The sequence below is a fragment of the Piliocolobus tephrosceles genome, chromosome 9, assembly GCF_002776525.5.
Source record: "Piliocolobus tephrosceles isolate RC106 chromosome 9, ASM277652v3, whole genome shotgun sequence".
Classification (NCBI taxonomy): Eukaryota; Metazoa; Chordata; class Mammalia; order Primates; family Cercopithecidae; genus Piliocolobus; species Piliocolobus tephrosceles.
In genome coordinates, this window is record NC_045442.1 from 69,178,522 (window position 1) to 69,201,434 (window position 22,913).

General features: G+C 37.5%; 1 protein-coding gene across 2 annotated transcripts in view; it reads left to right on the forward strand.

Annotated features, from left to right (window-relative positions):
* The window catches only part of MCU (mitochondrial calcium uniporter), a 216,814-nt gene that overhangs the window by 141,731 nt on the left and 52,170 nt on the right, over positions 1-22,913 (forward strand). For both annotated transcript variants that reach the window (XR_002730132.1, XM_023204981.1), the window contains one exon: positions 22,322-22,391. Coding sequence is in view for 1 of the 2 variants with exons in the window: in XM_023204981.1 (XP_023060749.1) it covers positions 22,322-22,391 (70 nt within the window). In the remaining variant the exon portion in view is untranslated. The remainder of the gene's footprint in view (positions 1-22,321; positions 22,392-22,913) is intronic.

The following is a 22,913-nucleotide window of genomic DNA, read 5'->3' on the forward strand; positions in this document are numbered from 1 at the left end:
GCTGGCCAGGCTGCTTTCGAACTCCTGGCCTCAAGTGATCCGCGTGCCTCAGCCTCCCAAAGTGCTGGGATTACAGGCCTGAGCCACTGCGCCCAGCAAATACCATCTCTCTTGATGTCTGCACTATGGATAGCATATTTTTGTGATTTTTTTTTTTTCCTGACTGAAATGAAACAACACGATTGTTATAAACAATATGGAAACTGTACATAAATTATAACCTGCAGATCTATTTAGTCTATGTCCTTCAGGTCTATACACACACACACACACACACACACACACACACACACACACATATATTTTTTGTTTTGTTTTGTTTTGAGATGGAGTCTTGCTCAGTCGCCCAGGCTGGAGGGCCGTGGCACAATCTCGGCTCACTGCAAGCTCCTCCTCCCGGGTTCACGCCATTCTCCTGCCTCAGCCTCCCGAGTAGCTGGGACTACAGGCGCCCGCCACCAGGCCCAGCTAATTTCTTTGTATTTTTAGTAGAGACGGGGTTTCACCATGTTATCCAGAATGGTCTCGATCTCCTGACCTCGTGATCCGCCCGTCTTGGCCTCCCAAAGTGCTGGGACTACAGGCGTGAGCCACCGCGCCCGGCCACATATATATTTTTTAAACATAATTTAGCTTCTTGCTACACACTGTGTTTTGTAACTGACACCTAGACCCAAAGAATTTTGAACCTTAAAAACCACCCTAATCTAACCTTATGAAATTGGAGGAGATATTTGAATCCAAGTGGCAGGGGATAGAAAAGGAAAGGCAGGATACATATCAACAAATGAGGGTCAAATCAAATGGAAGAGTGCAACAGGAACTTTAGTAATGGTCAGGTGAAACTGGTAATCCTAATCATGGTAAACTGGTAAAAACCTAATTTGTAAGTGTGCCATGGAAGTCTTTTATAGTACAGCATTCTGCAACTGCCTTTAATCCAAGTGATACAACTGATTTGGCACGGCTGCTGGAACGGATCTCCAAACAAATGTTGTTCCTGGCACAGGCTTGTTCTGAACAATTCTTTCACACTGCTGATGTTGTTTTTTTGTTGTTGTTGTTGTTTTTTTAAATATATCTTTCATTCCCTGGTACATTAAAACCTATCAGGCCTATAATTTTTTGCTTTAAAGATTAGCTCTTCTTACAGTGTAATGTGTGAGGAAGAGACTTCAATTAAAAGTAGCAGAATAAAGGAATTTTTACTCTTTCTTTTTTGAAACTCACTAAAAACAAGAAGACAGGAAAATAGAAAAGAAGTTCATTATTAGTGAAACTAGGCACAAAGCTAAGCCCCAGAATACAAAGAATGAAGCATAACTTGCCAAATACATACTATGAAATCTAGACCACATATAGGAGGATGCTGAACTTCTCCTGTGAATTCCAAGCAATGTACTGATTTCTCTAAAAGTAAGGGTTATATTACTTTAAAGGTCTAACCAGTGAACCTTTGTTGTAGTGTTCTGACATTTAGTTTTTTTATAGACTCAAATTATAGATATGACCTGTTACAAAAAATAGGACTCTGTCCAACACAAATGTTAAGAAATAATAAGGCAATAGGAGGAGATGAAAAACCAGTGGGAGGCGGAGCGCGGTGGCTCAAGCCTGTAATCCCAGCACTTTGGGAGGCCGAGACGGGTGGATCACGAGGTCAGGAGATTGAAACCATCCTGGCTAACACGGTGAAACCCCGTCTCTACTAAAAAAAAAAAATACAAAAATCTAGCCGGGCGAGGTGGCGGGCGCCTGTAGTCCCAGCTACTCAGGAGGCTGAGGCAGGAGAATGGCGGGAACCCAGGAGGCGGAGCTTGCAGTGAGCTGAGATCCGGCCACTGCACTCCAGCCTGGGTGATAGAGCGAGACTCCGTCTCAACAACAACAACAACAACAACAAAAAAAAAAACCAGTGGGAAAACCTTAGGAAAGAAGTATAAAAGAAAAATAAAAGCGTCAGAGAAGTGAAAACCACATCAGAAATAACAAAGAGTAACTGTAATCAGAGACATGGCTAAGAGGCTTGAGGAAATTATATAAATTTAAGAAAATACAGATATAAAAATTATAGAGAAGATGATAAGGGAAAACAAAGGACATCTATGCATGGCATTAGCAAATTTGTAAAGGGCCCAAAAGTAAATACTTTAGGCTTTGCAACTGTATAGTTTCTGTTACAGGCATTCAACTCTGCCTCTTATAGTACAGGAGCAGCCATACACACTATATATGGCTGTGTTCCGGTAAAACTTTATTTACAAAAACAGATGGTGAGCTGGATTTTGCCTGATCTTGGTTGCTGACCTTCGATGTGGAGAAAAATAACAAATGGAACTGAAGTAATATTTAGAGCTATAATAGAAAAATTTTTCTGAAATCATTAAAACCTTGAATCAAAGATGACTACCCTGTGGCCCAGGAATAATTGATATAGAACAATTGATACTGAGGCATATTTTGGTGAAAATATAGAACTTAAATTGATAAAGAATTTGGTGGTCATGTAGGTAGTGGGATGGGGGACAGAACTTGGGCTTACCTTAGCTTTCTCTTTAGCAAGAAACAATGTTAGAAAACAATAGAGGAATGTTGACCATGTCTTTAGGTTAACCCGGGATTTTTTAACCAGCAAAATACTTTAAGCATAAATATTAGTACACAATGTGCTCTAGCATGGAAAAGCTCAGCAAATCTAATACCCATGAGATCTTTTTCAGACAGGTTACATCATGATTAAAAACCTACCTAATCGAAAGAATAATCAAAGAATTCAGAAATAAACTGATAAAAAATAGTGTGATAAGAATTAAATTCATTACATTACAGAGTTAATATGCCTCAGTGGAAATTATACTTTCAGAATAGATTTTAAGTTTATAATCTTGATATTATAAAAATAACATAAATAAATCAGGTGGGGAAGGGAAGTGTAAATATCATTCCTTCATAGCAAGAAGGATCACTTGAGGCCATAAGTTCAAGATCAGCCTGGCCAACATGGTGAAACCCCATCTCCATTAAAAATACAAAAATATGTGGTGGCGGGCTCCTGTAATCCCAGCTACTTGGGTGGTGAGGCACGAGAATCACTTGAACCGGGGAGCGGAGGTTGCAGTGAGCCGAGATCATGCCACTGCACTCCAGCCTGGGAGACAGAGTGAGACTCCCATTTCAAAAAAAAAATAAAAAAATAAACTCTAGAGGGATCTTTTAGGAACTGGTATGTCATATGATTCAACACTCATTAACAAGTCTAGTTTTACATCAGATTTTTTTTCTTCAGCTATTTCAGTGAAAACTTTAAAATATTTTAAAAATAACAAGTAGGAATGGGCAAAACATAAAGATGAGATTTATTCAGTTGTACAGTAGAAGTTTTAGCAATCATTTAAGTAAAAGAAAATTTCCTCTGGCTTCCTGAATTCAGTAATTGAAAGCTATTCCTTTACAGCCAATTGGTGTGTACTTTTAAATAGCTAACACACAGTGATTAAGACTAAGACATCAGTGGGGCACAGTGGCTCACACATAATCCCAGCACTCAGGAGGCCGAGGTAGGAGGATCTCTTGAGCTCAGAAATTTAAGAACAGCATTGACAACATAGCGATACTGAATTTCTATTTAAAAAATTAAAAATTTAGCTGGGGTGGTGGCAAACACCACCAGCTACTTTAGATGCTGAGGCGATGGATCACTTGAGTCCAGAAGACCCAGGCTGCAGTGAGCTGCACTCCAGCCTGAGTGACACAGGAGATATTATCTCAGAACAAAACAAACAAAAACGAATACATAACCTGGTGAGGTTGCTGACCTTCATTACAAAAGAATCTTCTGGACAGACAGGCAAACAAGCAAGTTCATATAAATGTGATGAGGAATGGTAACATACTATCATTATTTAAATAGTTGCATTTAACAACTTAATTGACTAATAAAAAGTGTTCTACAGCAAACTTAACTACTTATGTATTTCTGTTTCTTTACTAGTGATTTATAATTACTTATTGGGCTAGTTTCCTGCATATTCCTCCCCTGACACCTTAAAATTAGCGTAATCCAGAAGCATTCAGGAGAATCATTTTTGGTTAGTAGTTTCCCTTCCACCTTCTGTTTCTTGGTCCAGAATTTCTGTGGTATCAAATATAAGACCTCTATATTGTGAAGCAAATACCCTATATCTATGTACATTTCAAGTAGAGTAATTTCAAGCTTCCGCCTTGGAGAAGAGAGTAAACTCTCCTCAGATATGTTTGTTTTTTACCCTTCTACCTGGCACCATTGACACAATACAGCAATAGTCAGTTCCATTAGTCAGTTCCATCTCATCACATGTCATTTCCTTGTAGAATTCCAATTTTACTTTATTTTCGTGTATTGACCTTACCTCCTTCTTAATAGTAACCTGAGGTAGGCTAGTTTGCTATACTGTATAAGGAAACCTGATATTATTTTGAATAAACATGTGAATCTGTTCTTTAAACTTTGCTTGCCGTGACCACTGTCCTTGGGCATTAGAATTTTATTGTCTTTAAAATGACAGTTATTAAGTGGTTACTATAAATGAGCATCAATAGAAGTACATGCACTGTTCCTGTTTTTAAAGGGCTTACAGTCTAGTTCAAGTTTTTGTTTTATTGTTGTTGTTTTTAAGAGATGGAGTCTCACTGTGTTGCCCAGGCTGGACTCGAACTCTTAGGCTCAAGCAATTCTCCTACCTCAGCCTCTTGAGTAGGTGGGACTAGAAGAGTGTGCTGTCACACCCAGTTTAGTTCGAAAAGTATCTTAAATGTTAGTAAAACTGTGTCTTATTTTGTATTAGTAAAGTAATAAGTAGACAATAATAGAGCCTTTAATGGACTTCAGTGACCCAGAGAGCACTAAGATTTTGTCCCAATGGAAATTAACATTTATTGAGTGACTTTGCATGTACTATAACAAAATCCAATCAAGTACTAACTCTAACCTCTAAATGTGAAAAATATTTTGACTTGTACTGTTCTTTTAGAATTTTGTAAAATGGAAAATAGCTGCTTGAAAATAAGCAAAATTAACAATGTTAAATTTCCCTCTTGAAAAAGAATTAGCTGATAGGAAAGTTATAGAGTAGAAAACTTAAAAAAGGCTTAAACAGTTTATAACTAAGCAACTCTTCTGGCTATGTTAGATTGAAAAATTTGATTTAAAATGAAAAGTTCCTCTCTAATCTAGGTCACCTGTGACTTTCCAGATTTTCATGTACTTCAAAGCTAGGATTAGTGACAAGAGAGAGGCTAAGTGTGAGCAAACCATGATTGCTTTGTTGTGGTTAATAATATTCACAGTGTTTTGCTAACTCACATTATGAAAATAAAGCTGAAAGTACTATTCTAAGAAGCCCTCGACGTTCTTTGGCCTTCTTGACTTCTGTGATTTCTATTTTGGAAACTTGAACTTCTTTACCACACCCTGATTGTAGAACTGACCAGTTTTTATTTATTGCCATTGTTACTGAAGATAATTAGTGAATTATTTAGTAGCATTGAATCTAAAGATGAAGACAATGGCCATCCTCAAAGAGCTTGTGTTGTCAAGACATAAGAATAGTACTAATTCAACCGGGTGTGGTGGTTCATGCCTATAATCCCAGCACTTTAGGAGGCCAAGGTGGGTGGATGACCTGAGGTCAGGAGTTTGAGACCAGCCTGGCCAACATGGTGAAACCCTGTCTCTAGTAAAAATACAAAAATTAGCTGGGCGGGGTGGCGCATACCTGTAATCCCAGCTACTCGGGAGGCTGAGGCAGGAGAATTGCATGAACCCGGGAGGCGGAGGTTGCAGTGAGCCAATATTGCACCATTGCACTCCAGCCTGGGCAACAAGAACAAACCTCTGCCTCAAAAAAAAAAAAAAAAAAATACTGACTCAACATTGGGGCCAATGCTGTTAAATGATGTTAAACATATTGGTATTCAGTGTTACACATTGGAAATAGAAGTTACTTGTAACTCTTAATACTTTAATCCTCCTTTTTTAGAAACATTCATTCAGTATATAAACAGATGCCAGTTTTTACTGTTATGCTTCCTTCTGCTGGACAAGACGAAGCAATAGATAAGATATTTTGTAGGATGACGTTTGAAATTTTCAAGGGAGAAGTCCATGAAGAATGGTGTCCAGAAATTTACCAACATCTCTAAAAATCAATAGCAGAGAGGGATTTAGTTCGATTTTCCTTATTTTGACAAATCAAGTGAGCCAGGAACAGCCTTATGACTTGCAGGCCATACATAGTTTGCTACTTTGAGGAAGTAGCTTTTGTGGCACGTCTGACATTTTTGTGAGAAGGCAGAGTAGAAATAGAGAAAGGGGGGCGAGAAGAGACAGCTACTACATACAGTCAAGATACAACTTGCTAGCCCTTTCATTAATTGTTGCTACTTCTGTTTCCCACCATTCCCTCTACCCCAACATGCTAAATACTCATCCGTAAGTTTGTTTGTTTATTTTTCATCAGTAACTTTGGATAGCAGCATTCTTATTAAATAAAAAGCAAGGGGAAAGTTTTTACATTCAAGGAGTTTACAATATTCTGAGTATTTATCACTTTCAGTTTACTAGGCTGTAATAACTCATCAACCTTAGCATTTTTGGATTTTTAATAAATACTTCCTTATTTTTTATTTTGAAAATTTTCAGATCTGTATAGAAGTGAAAGAATAATGCAGTAGACATCTAAATTCCCTTTACCTAGATTCAGTAGTTGTTAACATTTTTCCAGTCTTTTTTTTTTTTTTGCGCTAAGCGATTTGAGCCATCATTGACACTTCATTCATAAAAAGTTCATAATGTGTCTCCTATGGACATTCTTCTACATAATCATAATACAATTTTTGTACTCAATAAATTTATCTTAGTTGATAGTATTGTATAGTTAAATTATAGTGTATTGAAAAATATAGTGAGATAGTTGTTAACTCAAGGAAAATTGGTTTTTTTACTGCCTGTCTTGATGGAAAATACATTTTGCCCATTGAAGAAAAGTCTGAGGGGAAAGTGTGTATGATTTATTCCGTGAACATGAGTGGTATATGTCTGTTATAGGGCAGGAAGAAATAATCACGCTAGAAATAAGAATCTTACATCAATGGGAATGTGTCACAAAATATCCATTTACATTTCTGCCTCAAAGAGTAGTTCATTTGTGCTGTGCATGTGAATATATTGACATGCCTTGTGTTTTTGTCATTATTGTTTACAAACATTTCTAGATAATTTTGTCAGTAAGAAATAAGGTAGTATGTGCCAGGTACCATAGGAACTATTTATTAAATTTGATTCTTAATAATTTTTCTCATTCTCCTATTCTACAAGCTATACTCATGAACTTCCCAGCTTAATTGTTGGAAGGAAATAGACAGTTTTGGTATTTCTCAGTTTTACTTTTGACCTCATGCTCCTAGTTGCTGTAGGGTAAACATTTAGGTGATTATTTGGCAAAATTGCTCTGACTTTGCTTTGAAAGAGAAACACAGGTGTCCTTCTGGACTTCTTCATCAGTTTGATTAGTTTTTTTTTTTTTTTTTTGAAACGGAGTCTTGCTTGTTGCTCAGCCTGGAATGCAATGGTGTGATCTTGGCTCACTGCAACCTCCACCTCCCAAGTTAAAGCGATTCTCCTGCCTCCACCTCTCAGGTAGCTGAGATTGCAGGTGCCCACCACCACGCCCAGCTAACTTTTTTGCATTTTTAGTAGAGATGGGGTTTCACCAGGTTGGCCAGGCTGGTCTCGAACTCCTGACCTCAGGTTATCCACCTGCCTCGGCTTCCCAAAGTGCTGGAATTACAGGCGTGAGCCACCATGCCCAACCTGGTTAGTATTTTTTAATGGGATAACAAAATGAAGTTAACAGTGCTTTTGGTCAGTAGTTACTCCCTACCACTTTCCATACGTGTTCCCTTTCTGTTGTTGGTTTTTTTTTTCTCCCCCAAGTGGTGACATGGTACTAGACTCCAGAGAATAATCTGCCCTTTAACAGCTCAGTATTGAGACCAGAACTTGCATGTTGTACATACAATTCTGTTCCTAGATTCAGTGCCCGTTCCGCTAACTGAAATTGATTTTTCCTTTATTTCTAAAGCATTGTCCCATTTTTTGTTAACTTTGTAACTTCTTTGTGATCATTACTCCTGTCTGAGAGAAGTGATTGGTTCCTATATTGTAGGAAACAAACTAGAACGGGAACAAAGATCCATGAAAAAAGTCAAACAGGCTTGTAAGACTTAATTTTTTTTTTTTTTTTTTAACTAAAACTTTTGGTCTTCAAGGCCTGCATGAAGTACAAGGATCAACATTTTCTTAATGAAATGCACCCGTCATATAAAATGTAGTGAAGTAATCAGCAAATTTTAAATTTCATCTGGTGTTTAAATATTATGATTTATTTGTGAGAAAGTTTTTGAATAATGTGTATTCCTTCTAGAAAACTACTTTAAAAACCAATTGATTTATGTAAATCTGGAGAATGAAAATGACCCAGTCCAATCTTTCTTTCCAGTCTCAATAAGATTGATATCCATGCCTGAGTTCCAAAAGCATGCTTTTCTGCTTGACTTTTACTCCACAATGTTTAGGGTGGCAGCATATTATATTTAGAAAGTTCCTCAGAACGATTTCTTGAAAATCTTGACTTTACAGGGATAGAATATCTCTCTAGGCTGTGAAGAAACAAAGTTAAGCCCTTTGTCATACACACGAAAATGTCAACTTCAACTCAGCTGGTATTAAAAGCCCATGGCAACATCAAATCCAACAAAAAGTATTATGGGATTCTTGCTTTTTTCAAGTGCACATGGAACATTTTCCAGCTGACCACAGTTAGACCATAAAGCAAGTCCTAATAAATTTCAAAGGATTTAAATCAGACAGAGTATGTTCTCTAACCACAGTGGAATTAAGATAGAAATTACGTTTTCACTGGAAAATCTTCTGGTATTTGAAATCTGTATCAAAGAAGAAATAATGGCTGGGCTGGCGGTGGCTCACGTCTGTAATTCCAGCACTTTGGGAGGCTGAGGTGGGCGGATCACCGAAGGTCAGGAGTTCAAGACCAGCTTGGCCAACATGGTGAAACCCCATGTCTACTAAAAATACAAAAATTAGCCGGGCGTGGTGACAGACACCTGTCCCAGACACCAATCCCAGCTACTAGGAGGCTGAGGCAGGAGAATTGCTTGAACCTGGGAGGCGGAGGTCACAGTGAGCCAAGATCGCGCCGCTGCACTCCAGCGTGGGCAACAGAGCGATACTCCTTCTCTAAATAAATAAGGAAATAACAACCAAGACTGACAGATCAAGAAAAAGTAGTTATAGTTTACTAATACTAGGAACAACAAAAAAAGGCAATGCCACTACACATTCTGTGGCCATTAAAAAGTTATGAGGGTATTCTGAACAACTTTATGTCAATACATTTAAAATTTCATGCAAAATGGACAAATTCCTAGAGTAACATGACTTCCCAAAAACCAACACTAAACTTGGTAATAAAAAGACAACCCAATGTAAAAATGGGCAAAGATTCTGAATAGGCATTTTTCCAATGAAGATATAAAGGTGGTCAGTAAGCATATGAAAAGATGCTCAACATCATTACTTATCAGAGAAATGGAAATCAAGGCCACAATGAGATACCATTTAACATCCACAAGATAGTATAATTGAAAAGACAGATAGGACTGGGTACAGTGGCTCCCACCTGTAATCCCAGCACTTTGAGAGGCCAGGGAAGGAGGATTGCTTGGAGCCCAGGAGATCAAAGCTGCAGTGAGTCTTGATTGTGCCACTATACTCAGCCTGGGCAACAGAGTGAGACCATGTCTCAAAAAAAAAAAAAGAAGACAGTATCAAGTGTCAGTAAGGATATAGAGAAACTGGAACCCTCACTGTAAATGCAAATGTAATGTAAAAATAGCAGCCACTTTATATAAATAGTATGGCGATTCCTCACAATGTTATCAGAGTTCCCATGGGCCCCCACAGTTCTACTCCTAGATAGCTATCCAAGAAGAAGGAAAATATATGTTCGTACAAAAACTTGTACATGAATGTCTATAGCAGCATTATTCATAATAGCTAAAAAGTGGAAACAACCCAAACAGTCACTGACTGATGAATGGATAAACAAAATGTCATATATCCATACAATGGAATATCATTTGGTAATAAAAAGGAATTAAGTACCAGTATGTGCTACAACATAGATGAGCCTTGAAAACATCATGCTAAGTGAAAGAAGGCAGTCACAAAAAGACTGCAAATTGGGCCCTGTGCATGCTCAGAAAATACAGAAGATGGTAGTGATGTTAGTAATGGTATTCTTTCTTTATATGCAAATAAGCATCTGCTGGTCTCTCAACTGTGTAAAGTTGTGACTTAGAATGGCTTGCTAAGAGACTGGTCCCCATGTGATCCCTAACTAGACAGGAGAGGTCAGCTGGAGTCATAGGCAGAGTGGGCTGAGGACCATTCTGGGTTGAATGTTTTCAGTTTTGAATTATATGTGAAAATCATCTTAACTCTCTTATTTGATCTTCCTCTTTATACTGCCCTAAGACCTTTCATGACTTATTCTTTGGTATTAATCTTAATCTGTTCATTATGTGAAGTTACACCTTGGCATGGCTTTGTTAAGGGTATTTTTAAAAACCAAGCAAATAAAAATAAGTCCCCTTAGCTAAAGGTAGAGGAAGAGAATAGAGGCTATCAAAATTAGTGCATTTGTTTGAAGCCAAAGAGTTAAAGACAAGTAAGACTTATAGGCCAGCACAGTGGCTCACAGCTGTAATCCTAGCACTTTGGGAGGCCGAGTCGGGAGGATTCCTTGAGGTCAGGAGTTCAAGACCAGCCCTGGCAACACAGCCAAACCTCATCTCTACAAAAATTAAAAAACTTAGCTGAGCACAGTGGCATATCCCAGCTACTCAGGAGGCTGAGGCAGGAGGATCACTTGAGCCCAGGAGGTCAAGGATGTAGTGAGCTAGGATCATACTGCTGCACTCTAGTCTTGATGGCAGAGTGAGACCCTGTCCCTCCATACTATCCCCAAAAAGGCCTTTATGAATGCTTTAAAATCTCCAATTAATGGAATGTGATTTGTTGTTCTTATGGTATTCCTACTGGATAAAATCTGGAAGGAATGAAGGAATCTTACTAGTCAGCTGGTACATGATTTCTTTCTTTCTTTCTTTCTTTTGAGACAGGGTTTCGCTCTTGTCACCCAGGCTGGACTGCAATGGTGCGATTTTGGCTCACTGCAACCTCCACCTCCTGGATTCAAGCAATTCTCTTGCCTCAGCCTCCCGAGTAGCTGGGATTACAGGTGTCTGCCACCACGCCCGGCTAATTTTTTGTATTTTTTTTTTTTTTAGATGGAGTCTCACTTTGTCATCCAGGCTAGAGTACAGTGGCACAATCTCAGTTCACTGCAGCCTCCGCTTCCCAGGTTCAAGTGATTCTCCTGCCTCAGCCTCCTGAGTAGCTGGGAATACAGGCGCATGCCACCACGCCCGGCTAATTTTCACATTTTTAGTAGAGACGGGGCTTCACCATGTTGGCCAGGCTGGTCTCGAACTCCTGACCTCCTGATCCACCCACCTCGGCCTCCCAAAGTGCTGGGATTACAGGCTTGAGCCACTGCGCCTGGTCGTATTTTTTTTTTTTCAATAGACATGGAGTTTCACCATGTTGATCAGGCTGGTCTTGAACTCCTGACCTCAGGTAATCCGCCTGCCTCAGCCTTCCAAAGTGCTGGGATTACAAGCATGAGCCACCACGCCTGGCCCATGATTTCTGTTATTCCAGTTTTGAGGTTTGTAACTAAATGAGACAATTATGTTAGAAATGTAGGTAGCATATTTATTTTATTTGTAATTAAGTAAAATAACTTACAGTAAGTGGAAAAAGAATTCTAAAACAAAACCAGCTACTTCGCTATAACTTTCTCTTTTTATATTTTTTTCTTTTCATGGTATGAGTTTCACACTCACACAACACATGGGAGGGTAGAGAGTGATTTTTATAGCAGCTGTTGTATCCCTCTTATTGCAGGGGAATAAGAAAGGCCTATAGTTATTTATATTTGTGAGTGGTAACTGCATTCTTTTTGTTATTAACTGAAGCTAGAGCAAAAATGAAAATCACACAAAGCATATACTTCTTGATTTGAAATTGTTTACTTCATTAATACAAAGAAGATTTGAGATGACTTCTCACGAGCATTTCTTTTCCCCCTTTTATTTTAGCCTTACCTGAGAAAAAAGTTAAGTCTGTAAGTCAAGGTTAAAATAAAGTAGCAACATGGGAGTGTACATTACTGAAATTCTATACTGATCTTTTTTTCTTCTATCCTAGCTTTTCTGATGCCTTTTAAAGGTTACAGAAAATTAAATAAATCTGTTATATTTCACCTTAAAAAAGAGAAGAATACAACAGAGCACAATTGGGCCAGTAGATATTTATAATTCTTTTTCTCTCTTAATTTTTTATTTTGAAAAAATTCAAACCTACAGAAAAATTGCGGAAAGACTACAAAGTACAGTCTTATACCCATTACCTAGATTCACCAGTTACTCATCTTTTGCCACATTTGCTTTGTTTCTCTCTACCTATGTGCATGCACACATGTATATGTATACATATGCATATTATTGTTTCCTGATCTGACAGTGTCAGGCATCATAATCTTTCACCTCTAAATATTTCAGCCATGTTTTTTCTAAGAACAATAACATCCTCTTGCTCTTGTACAATTCCAAATTTGTTTTTAATTTTTCCAGAATCCTGTCTGTTACCTGTGTTTTATCAGTATTCAAGAACAAAGGAAGCAGTGAGAGAAGTTATTAATAGCAACCACCCACTTCCTAAGTTATTCACCACTCTGCATCTTCCAGAAACCAAGTGGGAAAACAAAGAGGTTGATTTTTCAAACCAAATACATACAAAGTAATCGATAGACAAGGCCCCATAGCATTAAGTAGGCCCAATTTCTTCTTCTATCACATATGGTTGAACTGTTTCTTGAAACTACTTTGTAGTGTGTGTCTTGTGTGTCAGGAAAGAATGTATTTGTATTTATTTTCATGAATTAATAGACTTTCAGAGTTGGAAGGGCCTTACAATGTATGTTATATAACCCATGCATTTTACAGATGAGAACTAAGATTCAAGGTGATGCAACTAGAGATGAGACTAGAATCTAGCCTTTGAAACTCAATGCATTGGTTTCTGCTATGTGGTGTTTCCTCTCTATGAGCCCTAGTTGCTTATGCTGGGGTCTTGATACATGAGAATAGTGAAGGGTCTGACAATACTGTTCATAGCTAACTAATGCATCCCTTTGAACTCATTTGCATGAACTGTGGTAGTGCTTCTCAAACTTTAATGTGCGTGTGAATTTCCTGGTGACCTTGTTAAAATGCAGATTCTGATTCAGTAGGTCGGAGGTGGGGCCAGAGAATCGACATTCTAACAAGCTCCCAGGTGATGCTGATGCCCCAGATCCATGGACTACATTTTGAGTAGCCATTTTCTAAAACAGACACAGATTTCTCAGGCCCTAGGCATCATCAAAGTAGAAAAAAAAACACTTAAAATATAAGCCCTTTTAGTTCTATCAGGTATAGACACAAATGTAACTAACACCTGTTTATCCATCACCAAACCAAAATAAAATATTTTGTAAAGTTTGTATTTTCCTAACTTTTATGGCACTTTAAGAAGGAAGTTTTATCTCAATATGTGCAACTAGTTCCCCAACATTGTTATGTCAACAAATGCATTGAGATTCCACAGGCTTTAATGGCACTGTGTAAGGAAATATGAATTCAGGTGATGAAAAGAACCATTGTCAAACTGAACTATCAAAAAGGGCAACCAAATGAAGTTCCATTTTTACTCTCAATAAAACTCTACAAGCCAACTACATTTATTCATTTAACAGATACAGTACAGTGGTTCCCCCTCACCTGCTGTTTCACTTTTTGTGGTTTTCACTACCCACAGTCACACAGTCAGCTGCAGTCTGAAAATATTAAATGAAAAATGCTAGAAATAATTAAGTTTTAAATGGTGCACTGTCCTGAGTAGTGTGGTGAGATCTCACACAGTCCTACACTGTCCCACTCTGTCCTACTCAAGATGTAAATCATCCACTTACAGCACAATAAGATATTTTAAGAGACCACATTTGTATAACATTTATTACAATATATTGTTGTAATTATTCTATTTTATTATTGTTAATCTCTTACTGTGCCTGATTTATAAATTAAACTTTATCCATAGGTATGTGTTTATATGAAAAAACATAGGGTTTGGTACTGTCAGTGGCTTCAGGCATCCACTGAGAGTCTTAGAACAACATATCCTTCACAGATAACGGGGGAATACTTAGAGTTTCTGTTCGCATGGAGTTTACATTCGGACTTTATTCCCTTACATCTAAATCTATATGCTGCTTTGAATTGCATAAATGATTGTTAAAAGGTATAAATGCTAAGTTTTATGTGCCAGTGAATCCTTGAAGTAAAGATCTTTGCATTTGGGTTTTTAGTTTTTAAAAAGTAATAATGAACAACACATTCAATGACCATCTCAGTACAACATGGAATGCATTTGTACCTACGTCAGTCAAAAATAAAACAGACCTTTAATATATAGGGAGAAATTTGTACTCTGTATCAAAAAATGCTTACAGAAATCATAATTACTTTTATTTCTCAGAGTAGCTTAGCAGTAAAACAACAAATCTTCAAATGTGTTTTATGTTGGTATCTGAAGAGATACTCTTTTAAAACCTCAGATTTCTACCTTTAACATCATAAGATGTTTATTTTGTATATTATCTCTGTTTAGAGATAGTTGTGGTTTTTGAAATGTATTATAGTAATTAAATTTTTTATGTTGAGTCAATCTCTTAAGGATTTTGAAGGTTTATTTTGCGTTTGTTTCTGTAGAATACTAGTCATTCAAGTGTTGTCATGTTTATATTGTCACTTTCCTTAAGTGAAACCAGCCTTGTGAAATGGTTTTGTTATCATTGTTGCATTATTTTTAATTTAACAGATGAAGAAGCAGAGACTTAGAAGTAGAAATTCAAGATAGTGAGTTGTGGAAGTGGGCCCAAGTCTTCCCACTCCAGTGTTTTCCCCCACTATCCAATCTCCAGGTTAAAGCCACAGTCCTTATTTAGTATATCGGTAGATTAGAAGTAGTAAATGTTGCTGATAGGATGTTTCAACAACTTTGCTGTTTCAGGGATACAGAAAAAGACTGATCCCAAGTTGTGTAAGCTGTTATATAGGTGTGTCTTGCTTTAGACCAACTGAAATAGTTTATACTGCTAATTGGAGTATCCGTACAGGCACTGAATTTTGGAGACAGGTTTGGCAAAGTTGCTGTAATATGGGTACTCTGGTCTTAGAAACGAAATTTTTGGAACATTATTGAAAGGGGTTCATTTTATAAGCATTCCATGTTGTGCTAAGGGAAATGTAACCGGGAGATACAACTGGACATATCCAAACTTGAGGCAGAGTGAGGCTATTTATAATAAGATTTTAGCCATGGACAAATACATAGATACAGTTATTCCATCTAAAGCGGTTTGATGCAGTTAATATAGTTTAGTTTGATGTAGTTGGTAGGTGTTTGTTTCTTAATGAAATTAGATCCCAAGATTTTCTTAAAGGGAACTAGGTTAGTAAGAAAATGACTTTCTTTCTCTTTCTTTTTTTTTTCTCTCTCTCTCTCCCCCTTCCTCCCTGCCCCTGCCTCCCTTCCTCCCCCTCACCATTCCCCTTCCTTTAGCCTGATGTCTAATTGACTGTGAATATTTTGGGGCTATTGACAGGTTATTTAGATTTGACAATCCTCCCAAGTTTCTGGAAGGAGCATACTGCTGAGTTTGCTCTTTTGAACAATGAAAGATGATTAAGTATAGTTGAATAATTTACGATCACAGTAAGGAATTTAAAAGTAAATTTTGACTTGAATTTAATACTTTTCTGAGGGCGTAAAATACCTTTTTTATCATTCTAAAGTTTAATTTTTATTGGCTTAAATCTTAGGTTTTGGAGAAATAAAGTTACAGTGTTTTGTAGCCTAACTCTAAATTGATAACACTAGGGATTAAGATCAAAGGTAAATGATTACAATACTACAGCAGACGTTATACTTTCTTTTAGTTTCAAGTCCCTGATTTTCCTTAAAGTTCTCAATTTACTTATAAAGATATGGACTGGTACCAAAAGAATAAACTTGCCGTTTCTTTTCAAGAAACTATGGGGGCACCAAATCACCTTATTCATTTGGCACCAATATTTCTAGGGAGGCTGGGCGCCTTGGCTAATGCCTGTGATCCTAGCACTTTGGGAGGCCAAGATGTGCAGATCACTTGAGTTCCTGAGTTCGAGACCAGCCTGGCCAACATGGTGAAACCCTGTCTCTACTAAAAAATACAAAAATTGGCCAGGCATGGTTGGTGCTTGCCTGTAGTCCCAGCTACTCAGGAGGCTGAGCCAGGAGAATCGCTTGAACCCAGAAGGCAGAGATTGCAGTGAGCCAAGATCATGCCACTATACTCCAGCCTGGGCAACAGAGAGAGACACTGTCTAAGAAAAAAAAAAAAAATTCCTAGAGATTTTCCCTTTCTCTGATAATTTTTGAAATACTTTCTAAATAATTAACTTTACTGAAGTTTAATCTTTGTATCTGCCAAGATTTAACTTAATTGACTTTACTTTAATCTTGGTATCTGCCTGTGAAATTTAATTATGTAAATATTACATACCATTTGCCTGATTGTTTTTGCTGACTTTTCTTTCTTTTTTAACTTCCTGGTATATTTTTCAGACTTTCAGCATCAGTCAAATATTTATTAAAAGCTTCCAAGGAAAGTAAAGGGGGAGGAAAAAAAAAACCTAAACAGTAAAGGAAAAAAACTTTTAAAAACTTACTATTTTCTTGTGACATGTTAAAAATACAAAATTTAAACCATGAAATATTTTCAATTTAGGGGAGTTATGGAAGAGTTTAGAATAGCAATGGTTCTTTGTTCTTGAGCTCTTATAATTGCTTCCTTGGTTTTTTTTGTTTGTTTTGTGTTTGTTGTTGCCATATTTCAAGGAAAAAAGGCAAGAGCAAAATGATTTTTGTTTTTGTTATCTTTATTAGACTCTAAACTTCTGGAGGTTTAAAGGAAAAAAAGGACTTATATGTGTGTTTGTAAATACTTAATATGTGGTACTTTATAATTGCCAGTGTCATTATAGAAGTAGGTGGGAAGGACTTTGAGAAAGTGAATTATCCCAAAACTACAGAAACTGTTCTATAAGCAAGGATCAGCAAACATTTTCTTAAAGGGCCAGATGGTAAATATTTGATACTTTGTGGGCCATGTGGTCTCTGTTGCAGCTCCTCAACTCTTGCAGCTGTATACCAACCACTCAATTTTGCTGTTGTGATGTGAAAGTAGTTGAGTGGGGTATAGAGAGTAAGTAAATGAATGAGTTTTGTTATGTTCTAATAAAATTTATTTACAAAAACTGGCAGCCAGCCTGCCAACCCATGTTCTATATCATCTAACAAATATTACTCATAACCAGCCATGTAATGATGTGGTTCTCTGCCCCACAAAAACATCTTTTATTATTGTTAAGGATAATTTATGAAATCATAGAGGACAGTGTGAAATCATAGAGGACAGAGGATTTCTGTTTTAAAACAGCCCAGTGTATGTATATTGAAATGATATGATGGTTGGGATTTCCTTCTAAGATATACTGAAGGGAAAAAACTGAGTGGATATAGATAAACTGAATTTGATAAAATGTTGATAAATATAGAAGCAGATGATGGGTTCATGAGATTTCTTCACACGGTGCTTCCTACTGTATGTGTTTGAAGATGTCAGTATTTAAAAGTTACTACATAAACAAATAATGGCCCAGTAAAGGCAGCAGTTTCTCCCTTCTCTTCTCACATCCTGGAATAGGAAGGAGAATAAGACAAAAATACAAGCCCCTTCTTCAGCACAACTAGGGAGATCTCTGCAATTCCAAAACACTTATTATATAAAGGAAGGTTGTCAGATCCAGGGAAGGTCAAATAGAGGTGTGTGGGGAAACCCTGAGGAATGACACCTATGGTTGCAGATCCCCAACAAAGCCAGCCAAGCACAGTTCTCCAGAGGAAGCTGCTGACCTCAGACTTCTCCAAAGCAGCATTCAACACTGATACTTTCCCTTCCAAATCCTCAAGGAAAGATTAATTTAGAAATTAACATACCAAGCTACAGGAAATTTAGCTTTTATGAGTCCTACTTCTACAGGAAGAAGTGCAGCCAACCAAGAAATGAAAGGAGAAACTACAGCTAAAGTATTGGCAGTGAACATAGAGTCCATTGATCTATAGCATTAAGACTAAAACAAATGTGGAAATTAGATTTACAGAGCAGAATATGAATCGTTAAAACCTTGACAGTGCAGTAATGAAAGTCGATGAGGAAATAAATGATGTTGTCATGTTTTATAACAACCTGTCAAAAGATGTCATTTGAAATCAATAAATCTAGTAAAATCTTAAGATTGGAGTGGAGGGGAGTCTATAGTTGATACATAGATACGTTGGTTACAGCGAAAGGTAAACGTTAAGAGAAATAATCTAATAAACTAAACCGAGTAGTAGAGGGAAAGAAAAAAGAAACATAGCTGTATTAATCATTGCTGATAGTAGAGATAGGATTTTTATATATTACAGTATATTTTATGTAAAACTATAGTTATAACAAAAAAACTATAAAATATAGGATTTTTTTTTTTTTCCTAACATGTATTTGATGAGGACTTGTTATTTGCCAAGCACTGTCAGTGACCAAAACAGATGAAAATTTTTGCTTCATGGGTTGGAGGAGACAGACAAAATAAAAATAATAAGTAATTTGTTAAGAGGTGTTAAATGTATGGGGAGAAATACAGCATAAAAGGATTAGGAGTACCCATTGATGAGATTGCTTTTTTTGAAGTGGGTGAGTAGACCTTAGTCAGACAATGAAATTTGAACAAATATTTGAAGGAACTGAGGGAGCCAGATAGTTATCTAGAGAAACAGTATTCTAAGCAAAGGTAGTTGCTATTGCAAAGGCCCTGAAGCAAAAACGTAGCTGGGCTCAAGAAACAGGGAAGAGTGTAAAGGGGTAAAGCACAGTAATATAGGAGGGAGAGTGAGTGGTAAGCGATGAAGTCAGAGATAATGGGATATCAGAGAATATTGGACTTTCAGAGGCCGTTAAAAGACTTCAGACTTTTACTCTGAAGTAGCTACTAGAACAAAAAAGTAAACCTTTTTTATTATCAGAAGGAATATGTACATAAACAAAGTAAGCCCAAATCATTGAGTAATTTTATTTTAATGTTTTTTAAGAAATGAGGTCTCACTCTGTTGCCCAGGCTGGAGTGCAATGGCACGATCATAGATCACTGCAGCCTCTTCTAACTCCTGGGCTCAAGCAGTCCTCTCACTCAGCCTCCCAAAGTGCTGTGATTACTGGCGCAAGATACCATGCCCAGTCACTAGTAAAGTATTTTTACTTTAGAAAGCATCGCATACAATTTCACAACAGATAAGAGCTTAAATATGTATGCTACATTAATTAAAGTATATAGGCTAATCTATTAAAACATTCCCAGATCAGATTACTAAAAAAAATGAAAGCAAAGGCCGGGCGTGGTGGCTCAAGCCTGTAATCCCAGCACTTTGGGAGGCCGAGATGGGCGGATCACGAGGTCAGGAGATGGAGACCATCCTGGCTAATACGGTGAAACCCCATCTCTACTAAAAAATACAAAAAACTAGCCGGGTGAGGTGGCGGGCGCCTGTAGTCCCAGCTACTTGGGAGGCTGAGGCAGGAGAATGGCGTAAACCCAGGGGCGGAGCTTGCAGTGAGCTGAGATCCGGCCACTGCACTCCAGCCTGGGCGACAGAGCAAGACTCCGTCTCAAAAAAAAAAAAAAAGAAAATGAAAGTAAAGAAACTCAGAAAGGATAACAAAATTAAAGAACACGCAAAGCTGTAATAGGCATATGCAAACTCAAACATGCAGGGATCATGTTCCTAATATTGGACAAGACTTAGTACAAAAACCATTACACGAGGAAAAAGAGCCTACAAGATCTGCTTGAAAACAACTTTAAAGTGCTTCTCAGAAATACAAACAGAGACTTAAATGGAAAGACTTACAAGATTCTTTGGCAAAAATCAAAATCCTTTTTTAACCCATGAAGTTAATATCCCACAACAAGATATAGCTAGTATTTATTGAGAATGTACTCTATGCCAGGCATGTTCTAAGGACTTTATATGTATTACTCATTTAGTCCTCACAACTATTTTACATGGGTGATGTTAGTATCACTTTTTGCCCATTTTTCAGTGAAGAAACCAAGGCACAAAGAAGTTAATAACTTGCCCAAGAGTTGCAGTTAAAGTTACTGAACTACAAAATGAACTCAGGCAAGATTCTTTCAGATTCTGTGCTTTTAACCACTGCATGATACTGTTTTTTTGAAACCAATAGCTGTGCGTGTGTGTGTGTGTCTAGATAAACTGTCTCTAAAGTTCATGGAGAAACAAATAAGAATAACTGGGAGATTTCTTAAAGAAAAGTAATAAAGGAAAACTAGCCCTACTAGACACTGAAATATAAGACTAGAATGTTAAAACAATGTGGCTACTAGAGCATGAGCAGAATAGAAGTTCAGAAATAGATCCAAATTCATGTAATTATCTGGAAAATTATAAAGATAACATTTCAAATAAGAAAGGAAAAGATGTTATTATTCATTGTATGGGACAGCTATGTTGTCATTAGAGGGACATTAGATTTCTACTTACTAACTTTGACTAGGAGTAATTCCTAATGAATCAAAGATTTAAAACTAAACTAGCTGTGAGCCAAGTCTCAAGTAATTTTTAAATTATTTATTTAAATTTTTTTTTTTTTTTTTTGAGACGGAGTCTCGCTCTGTCGCCCAGGCTGGAGTGCAGTGGCCGGATCTCAGCTCACTGCAAGCTCCGCCTCCCGGGTTTACGCCATTCTCCTGCCTCAGCCTCCTGAGTAGCTGGGACTACAGGCGCCCGCCACCTCCCCCAGCTAGTTTTTTGTATTTTTAGTAGAGACGGGGTTTCACCGTGTTAGCCAGGATGGTCTCGAACTCCTGACCTCGTGATCCACCCGTCTCGGCCTCCCAAAGTGCTGGGATTACAGGCTTGAGCCACCGCGCCCGGCCTATTTAAATTTTTTATAAATGTCAGTCTCACATTTCTGCATGCTCTCTTAAGTTGAAACGAGATGGAAATTAATGATAGTCATATGAAGTGCATCAGCACAAAGAAAAATCATTTAGGACTCTGTGACAATGCACACCTTAATACAGCTTAGTAGATGCTAAATGACTTTTCTTTGTGCTGATGGAATGGAATATGTCAGGCCTGAAGCGGGTATATTGGATTTTATTCAGTTAATGCCTGCCCTTCCTCTTCCTTTGATACTTTTTTGGGGCTGGGAAAGTAAAAGATACAAAGGAATAAAGTATTTGGCAAGTGAAAAATGTATTCAGTATTCATTCTGAAACATGGTTTAGTTATGAGAACCTGAGTTCCAGATCCACATCCACAGTGACATTGCTCTTCAAGGAAGTAGTAGAGGTGGATGTGAGTGGGGTGATTTTTTCTAACACTCTGAAGCGGTCATGATTAAGGACTCAAGTAGTGAGGTTGCCTCTCCAAGTTTTTTAAAAAGGAGAGTGAACATAAAGACCAGATACCTACTCCATAATAGTAAATTCTTGATACAGCTACTTAATAACTCTTATACCTGGTAAGAGATAGGAAGGAGATACAGGTCTGAAAGGTAATCAGAGGAAGAAAAAGCCAGAAAGTTTACTTGAGGCCTGATAGTACCTAGAATCAATATTAAGTGTTTTTCAAAGTACATAAAACATGATTTGTATAATTCTAATTTTGTTTAATGTAATATGTATACTTTTGTTTGTATATGTAAATGTGTTTGCATAAATCTTGAAAACACCAAAATGTTCACCACTATTATTTTAGGATGATAAGAGTTTGAACGACTTTTATTTTCTTTTATCTGTATTTTTAAAGTTTTGTACAAAGCATACGTATTACTTAAGTAATCATATTTATATATTTATTATATACACACACATAAGTATGTGTTTGTTGTTCCATTCTGACAGTAGACATATCTTTTATGTTGTCTAGGTACACCAAAGGATCTCTTCCTGGCAGAATTTGGGAGTTGTTTATTGCAGTACTGTTGTGCCCTCTGATGGTGAGTTTCAGCAAATCCACCTTTTATGTCTAATATTATTTCCCTCTTAGCTCAATGTTTCCTATTCTCTGACACAAAAATTTATAAACCATACTCTTTCACTTAAGGTGGACTTAGGAGTTAGAGAGAGAAAGGAGGAGAAGGAAAATAAAATTTGGATGAGGATCTAGTGAGTTTAGAGACGAAACCAAGAAGAAACACTAAGATCCATTAAGACTTCATAGGTTAGGCCGGGCGCGGTGGCTCAAGCCCGTAATCCCAGCACTTTGGGAGGCCGAGACAGGCGGATCACGAGGTCAGGAGATCGAGACCATCCTGGCTAACATGGTGAAAACCCATCTCTACTAAAAAAGTACAAAAAAACTAGCTGGGTGAGGTGGCGGGCGCCTGTAGTCCCAGCTACTCGGGAGGCTGAGGTAGGAGAACGGTGTAAACCCGGGAGGCGGAGCTTGCAGTGAGCTGAGATCCGGCCACTGCACTCCAGCCTGGGTGACAGAGCGAGACTCCGTCTCAAAAAAAAAA